We start from the raw sequence: 7,744 nt of genomic DNA, 5'->3' as shown, positions 1-7,744 counted from the left end.
TTATTTGTTTATGGAATGTGACATAAATTAAATAAAATTCTAGAATGTAAATACTCTAACATTTTATATATCACAAAGTCTAAGGGGAGGAAGGCATTGATTGAACATTGGTATAACAGTATTGTTTAATAAAAGAACAAATTACTGCAGAAAACGTAGCTGGATTCCTCAAGCCGATTACTCACTCACTCCCCATTATTGATCAATCGCTAGAACCTGTCCTTTTCACCTATGGTTGAATAGCTCTAACAATGTTTCAAATAATTTGGACTATTTACACGTTATTGTTCCATGCAGAAAAGAAAACAGCTATTCCCGACACAACTTAGGAACCATTTCCAGCTTTGACGGCACTAATTCCTCCTTGTCGTCCCATGTTTACGGTCAAGAATATCAAGACTGCGCAATCAAGCACAAAACACAACTCATTACAACACGAGGGGTACACACGTGGGAGTGAAACCAAACACACACTCGATACATATAAAGGAACTCCATTTATATATGTTTGTTAAGGGTCTAATCATGATTCCACACCAAGACATGGAACAACTTTTACGTCGCACAAATGTCTCTTTGGAATTTGGATTTGTCAAGGAAGGAGTGAAATTACATGAGATTTTAACCGCATAATGTGTATGTTATATATATTTCTTTTCATAAAGTAAAATTATGGGTGGCTTGACTAATTATGACAAATGTGGCAGCCAGAAACTTTAGTGCAAGAATATCTACGACAAGCCTTTTCTTTTTGAATGAGTATTGTGTCTTTGGAGAAAGTTCAAGATAAGAAAGTTAGGTGCAATGATGATATTATGCAGATTGAGGAACACAGAGACAACAAATCGAGAGAATGTGATCAAAGGGGTGGCTCTTTTGCATTATTGACAAACATGGAGTTGGTTTTGTACTTAGCTGGACCTAAGAAAAGGTAAAACTCCAAAAAAAGCAAACTCAATAATTTAAGGGCCACTTTCATATCGTCAAACATCATTTCACTGCATTAATCATTAGTCCTCTTGTTAAATAAACCACTTTCCCTCCTATTTGCACATTTCCTTCTCAAATTCGCAATATAGATCCAAAAGGCTACGATTGGAAAGCTCTTGTTCCACTAAGATACAGAAATATGACAGATAAATGGCCCCCACATGCCCCTAATTAATCCCCAAAATTCCTGCACTATAATGTCTTTTTGCATAACAACATAATATTCTGAATCTTCAAACCCCAATATCTTTTCATTTTCCATTTTCTTCTCCCCCACCCCCACTCTACCTTTTTTTTTTCTTTTCTTTTCTTTTCTCCCGCTCCATTTCACATGCAAAATTTAACACATTACACATGACATAGGCTATGGCGTGTTTGGTTTCACATCATATATTTTTCTTCCCTTTCACAAGCTATCTTCCACATCTCATACACGAGTTCTTACTTCTCCACCAGCTTCCAAACACGTTTATGAAACCAAACCAAACCATGATCCAGTTCTAGGTATCACTCCAAGCAGCAAAAACTGGCAAGTGTGACATAGAGACTGGCCTCATTTGAGAGGGAAACCACGAGCTAACACTCACACCATTAGCAATAGGGCTGGTGACAACCTTTGACCCCACCGGAGGCTTAGGAAAGAGCATGGTGGGACCCGTTTTGTCAGGGCTACCTTCCCTTGAGCTGCTTAAACTGGTGACCAGCGAGGAGGGGTTTGAAAAATGAGCACCTATCTTAGTAGACTCCTCTAGCATGGCCTGGCTAGATCCTACTGAGTCAATCCCAATGAGATCTTGTAGGGACACAGAGAAAGCAGAACCTCTATAATTTCCACACTTCATGGTTTTCATGTCACAGTTGTTGTTTGACTGTTGCTGTTGCTGATGATACAAACCCATCTTCCAATCCGATGATCCCTTCTCATTGTTCTCATTGTTGTTCACAGTCTCAGCTTCTTGTTGGCTTGACACACCGTTGTACTCTACGGCCTCAGTTCTTGGCTCACTTTCCTTGTTTCTTCTAGCCAACTCTCCAGCAAGAAGGGTGTTGCTGGCCATGATCCTCTCAACATCGTATCTTGAGATGTCGAAGTTGGTAACAGCATTCACCCCACGAAATTTGATTGCAGCTACGTCATATGCCTCAGCTGCTTCTTCTTGAGTACCTAATTTAATTCATTAAAAAAATACACTATCAACATCAAATGCGACTTTTAAAATAGTCTTTTACTATGCATGACCATGAATGTAGTTGAAATATAAAATCCAAAGGGCATTGGTATTTAGAAAAAAAAAATGAACTTTCTGGAAATCATTCTTGAAGAGATATTACTATTTAGATACCACTTTTTTAATCTTTCAAGGGAGAACAGCTTTAAAAAAAGTGACCCGTTGCTGTTCAAAGTGGCCATATCAACAGCCTTATAGAAAACATTGCCAGGCACCAGCATAATAGCATTAATAACAAAGTCCTAAGAATATATACATCATAAACATTAGTGTTACAGTTTCAGGTTTTGAATGCTAAAATAACCACCGATATTGCTGTGAAAGATTTGGCAAGGTGGTACGAGGAAATGTAACAACTTTCTGGAAGGACTTACTGAATGTCCCAAGATAAAGGTCCTTATTTCCTGCAACTCTGCCTATCCTTGCTTGCCACCTACCGTGTTGGTGGTGCCTGCGCAACAATGAAAAAGCGGATTTAGCCTACTTAACCACCATGTTTAATCTCTGTAATACATAAAAAAAGTGGCAGAGAAACAGCATTGAACCTTGTCACTCCTCTGTACATTGATGCACCCCTTGAAAACCCACTACTCTTTCTGCAAAGCAATCACCAACATCATCATTAAACAATAAAAATAATCGATAGCTTTTAGCACAATAATAATGATAATAATGGGTGCACCTTCTCAAGTGGGCCACATACTCCTGCCTGCTCATATTCTTCATTTCTTCAAGTTCAGTTTGGTAATTTTCTAGCTGCCAAATAGAAAAGAAAATGAGACTCCTAGGAGTACAAGATTACGAGATAGAAATGCTAACTTTTGAAACATACCGGGAAGTTTATGTGAGTTGAAGGTCCCCAATACTTGAGAGCCGCAAGATCATATGCTCTTGCAGCTTTCTCTTCCATATCATAACCACCTTCAGTTCATAAAGAAAATTCAACGCTTATCAAATTAGCATTTAGAAAAGAAAAAAAAAACAAGAACATTGAATATGCAGACCCTTGAAAAAGGAGTAGTAGCTTACCCAAATAAACTGTGACATGCAACGTTTTGTTGAGTGGTCAACGGTCATCCACATTGTGAACACACAATAGGTGATAGAAAGTTAGTGGGCACAGCTCAAAAACAAGGAGAAATACTTCAAAGTGATAAAAGGCTTTTAGATTATCAATGACTCTAGTTTTTGGAAACTAACCTTGTCGTCCTTTCCTGGTTTGCCCTTCCTTCTTGCAACTATTATCCCACAAATGTGCTTCATATCTTCCAGTCCATCGATGCCTGATACACAAACATCAATACATCACCACAAAACAATTGGCTTAAAAAGAAGGCAAACAAAACAATAAGTTAATTCAAAAAAGTAGAACCACCATGAACTTGACTAAATAAATAAAGTACAAAATGATTAAAAAGTGGAACTAAAGTGAGAGGATCAGGTAATGACAATTATATGGAAAATCGAAGAACAAGATTCAGCACAGCAGCAATACTTTCGTTAGTTTACATGAAAGTTCAGATTTTTGCCGCAAAAGAAATTATTAGAGAGATAAAGGGACGAGGTGAAGTGAAGTAAACCAACCTTGTCACTCCTCTATACTGAGAAGTTCTCTGGCCGAATGTGTCAATGGATTTCCTATGCACAGGTTGCTTCTGGCCAAGCTTAGCAGAGCCTCTCTTTTTGGCATCCCCAGCTACTGATTCAGTTCTGGAAGATGAGATCTGAGTTGGAACTGTGACACAGCTAGACTGAGAACCAGGACTCATAGACAAACTCAAAGACTGCAACTCCCCACAACCAACACCAGCATTCCCAGAAGTACCGTGACCCTCCCCCATGCCACTGCTATTATTCACTTGCTGCTGCTCCGGATTCTGTTGAGTGGAAGAATATCCCCTTGGTGGCACCCAGTTTTTGAAGCAAGCAACACCTTCTTCCACCACTTGAGGCATTTGGGAGCTGCAAACTGTCACGTGTGGTTGCTTGGCTTCCTCCTCCACATGGTAAATCCCAAGCCCAGAGTAATATGGGTGGGTTTGTTGCCTGAAGGGGTCAGAAAGAAGGCCCAGAGAAGAAGGATGGCCTCTGTTGGCTTCAGGTTCCGCATTCTGGCTGCTATAGTAGACGCTGTCAAGGCTCAGAGCCATTGCTTCTCTTTCATGCCCTCCATACTCTTGAGCTCCCATACTTGCACCACCAAGGAAGTCCTCCAGTTTTGGGGATGTGGTTGGCACCATCACTTCAACAAGACCACAAAACCCTCTTAAAATATACACTTATGTCGTAAATTGCAAAGCAATAAAATCAAAAACAAAACTTAGCTACCCTTTTTAACATACTTGTATTGAATCAAAATCAGTGTTTTACTTTGGTTTAAAAGTTAAGTAAATATACTCGGTAATACTGAAATCGTACCATGAGAACCAAGAGATGAGAAAATTTGAAGAAAGGAAAGTTTTGAATGCATGGAAGAGGGTAAGAAGGACTACCTGGGGTTTGTGATCTGGTGAGAGCTTCCATAATGCAAAGTGAGCCATCTGACTTGAGGGGCATCATGGCCAAGGGAGGGTGAAAGGCACCGTTTTCTCCAACGCCATAGCAGATTCCTGAGGGGTTAAGGTGTGAAGGGGAAATATAAAAGCCTGTAGGAACAGTGTTGCAAGGTGCTGCAGCTGCAGAAACCTGAGGGTGATGATAGAAGTGATGATGGTGATGATGGGGAGGGTCAGCAGAAGAAGTAATTTCCATTTTCATGTGGGGTGAGAGAGAGAACCCCAACCAGTTATGATTGTTCCCATCATCAGCGTTGCCATCATTCATCGACTTCATCTTAGCTTCTTTTCCTGTCTTGTTTTTTCTTCCTTTCTCGACTCAATTACTTGGAAAAGGTTTGAAAGAACCAAATCATATCAAAATAATAACAAGAACAATAGTAGTAGTAATAATCTCCTTCACAATGAAGACTTGGTTTTTGTTGTTTAGCAAAAACAAGTTTTTTCTCACACCAAGAACAACAACAACTACAAGAACCAAACTTTGCAAACTCTCTCTTTCTCTCCTTTCTCGTAACAAAACTGGTCTCTTTAAACTAAGCAGAAGGAATAAGTTACGAAGCAAGTGAAACTGGGAGCACCCACTTCATTCCATAGGGATCTGTGTAGGTATGTGGGCATGTATATACACACACACACAAGCTCTTTTACCTTCTTTCTTTCTCTTTTCTTATATATTTTTTGTTGATAAAAAATAAGAAAAGAAAAATCTGCCACCCCACTTAGCTTTTTCTTAAACCCTATATTAAACCCAGAATGAAATAGCAAAGTGGATAAGAAGAAAGAGCCTAATATGGTAACGGTGTGATGAACTTTTTTTGGACAGCTTCTGAAAACTTCAATGCTAGTAGGTGAATCTATTGCACACATAACCAAGATATAGACGGAAGGAAAATAGAAAAAGATTCAGACCTCAGGTAGACAAAATAATAAAATATATATAATTAAATATTCTTACATTTTATATATGTAACAGGTGTACTAAAAAAAAAGTACATTGTTATTATTTAACCACACCATATCTAATATTTTTTTTAATCAATAATTTATACAAATAGTACATTAAAATAAATTGATATATTATTTATAAAAAATAATTATTTTATTCAATTATTTAAATAATATTTTATTTTACAGTGACAAGGTTGCAAGCAGTGCAGTGGAAGGGGCCATAGATTTGACGGGCCGGACTTATCTGCCCATCCAGTCACTTCATACAGTACGCCCATTCTGTGTCACCTGCATACTGCAAAGTCTAAAAGCATCTTCTATTTTTTTTTTCCTTTTATATTTATTTCATATAGCAAATAAAAATATCTGTTCCACTTAATTTATAATTTATGTTCACATAAATTTAAATTATAAATCAATAATATTTCCAGCCACACAAACAATATTTATATGTTTTAAAATTAATAAATAATATTTTAATTTTAAATAAATGTTTACAGGTAATTAGATATTAAAAAAATGTAATGATTTTTTTAAAAAAAATCAATAGTTTATGAATATAATAATTATGTAATAATAAATAATATATATATATATATATATATATATATATACACACACATACTTAATCTTTTTATGTTAATGAGTAACAGGTTAATTAAACATTTCAAAATAACATTACAAGATAAATCACACATTTGTACTTTTTTCCATGCTTTAGATTGCATGTTAATTTTTTTATTTTTATAATATAGCATTACTCCATTAACTACTAATAATAAATGAAGATACACGTGAGGTTAAATAATCAGATGTGATTAAGTTAAATAAAGTACACTCCTTAAGTACACTTATGGAGGTGAAGTTATTGTGATACAGGGTGAATCTTTACAGGTTTATGTACTTTCTATCTATATTGTATAACTAGTATATTAATATTTATGACAAAGATTAATATTTGTACGATAATAAATAAATATTTTAAACATGTAAAATATTTTTATTTAATCACTTTCATACTTATATGGTTGTTATTACACGAATAATTTATTAAATTAAAAAATAAATGAAAAGAAAAAACTAAAAATACTATATTAAATTCATGATAAAATTATTCATACACAAAGACATATAAAACTTATTATAAATAAACTGAATAAAAAGAAAAATAAATTTATTACCTTTTTGCAAAAATCATTTTATAATTCGGACTTCACATATCTTTAAAACTTATTTTTTTTTAGAATCTTTGTTTAATAAGATTTGATATTAATTTTCTTTAATTTATTGATACTATATTTATTTGTAGTTTAAACCGATTCATTGTAGTCTTAGAATTTTTTTCTTACTAAACCTATTAATTTATTTAGAAATTATTTTTAATTCTTATTATTTTCTTACATGTCCAAGAATTAGAAATTGTTATGTAGTGAACGTAGTTGTTAAAATTCCTACAAACTTTTTCTTTTTTAACTTTCACGTGTTGATTTATTTTTAAATTTTGATAATTTACTTTAGCTAGAATAATTTCAGTTACAAACTTTGGTTTTATCTAAAATGTTCTTAAACAATCTATTTAAACTTTTAGATGTTTGGAAGAGTGCTTAAGAGAACTTAGAACTAATTCAGGAGATTATTTTAGTTTATTTTTTAAACATTTTAAGATATTTTTTTAAAAGTAATTTATACGATAGTACGTTGATAACTTATCTTTGAAATTGGTCGGGACCAAATGTGTAGTATGTTTATAGTTTTCACTTTTTTTTTTAACTCACTGAACATAAATATATATCACAAATTATAATTACTCACCGTGAGTAATTTTAATATATTTGTTACTTTTCATTAAAATTATAATTTAATTAGATAAATTGTGTTTGTTAAGCTTAGACCATGATTCTAGTGTATATATATTCTAATAAATATATTCTGTCAAGAAAAGAAAGAATGGGTGAGAATGTCTAACCCATAACAAAGATATGTTTTCTTTCCTTTGTGGGTCATCTTGCTGACTTTATG

General features: G+C 34.4%; 1 protein-coding gene across 1 annotated transcript; it reads right to left on the bottom strand.

Moving 5' to 3' along the window:
- Positions 1-849: 849 nt before the first annotated feature.
- Positions 850-5,605, bottom strand: LOC124847884 (AP2-like ethylene-responsive transcription factor CRL5). Its single transcript, XM_047325475.2, has 9 exons — positions 4,712-5,605; positions 3,804-4,461; positions 3,420-3,502; positions 3,249-3,257; positions 3,052-3,140; positions 2,902-2,975; positions 2,765-2,815; positions 2,594-2,670; positions 850-2,155 (listed from the first exon to the last, which is right to left on the bottom strand). Exons 1-9 carry the CDS (start codon positions 5,049-5,051, stop codon positions 1,491-1,493), a joined length of 2,046 nt encoding a protein of 681 aa, XP_047181431.1. The 5' UTR covers positions 5,052-5,605; the 3' UTR covers positions 850-1,490.
- Between the last annotated feature and the right edge of the window lie 2,139 nt (positions 5,606-7,744).

Source organism: Vigna umbellata, chromosome 1 (genome assembly GCF_029865625.1).
Source record: "Vigna umbellata cultivar VRB3 chromosome 1, Vumbellata_1.0, whole genome shotgun sequence".
Classification (NCBI taxonomy): domain Eukaryota; kingdom Viridiplantae; phylum Streptophyta; class Magnoliopsida; order Fabales; family Fabaceae; genus Vigna; species Vigna umbellata.
The sequence above is the reverse complement of the archived record's forward strand: the minus strand, read 5'-3'. Positions and strand labels throughout refer to the sequence as shown.

Bases quoted from the DNA above. Each gene is read 5' to 3' on its own strand.
- LOC124847884 (XM_047325475.2), bottom strand. From the start codon at position 5,051: ATGAAGTCGATGAATGATGGCAACGCTGATGATGGGAACAATCATAAC. The intron at 4,462-4,711 runs GTAGTCCTTCTT...GTCTTGTTGAAG, and splicing joins CACCAGATCACAAACCCCAG to TGATGGTGCCAACCACATCC. The intron at 2,671-2,764 runs GTTCAATGCTGT...ATTGTTGCGCAG, and splicing joins ATGTACAGAGGAGTGACAAG to GCACCACCAACACGGTAGGT.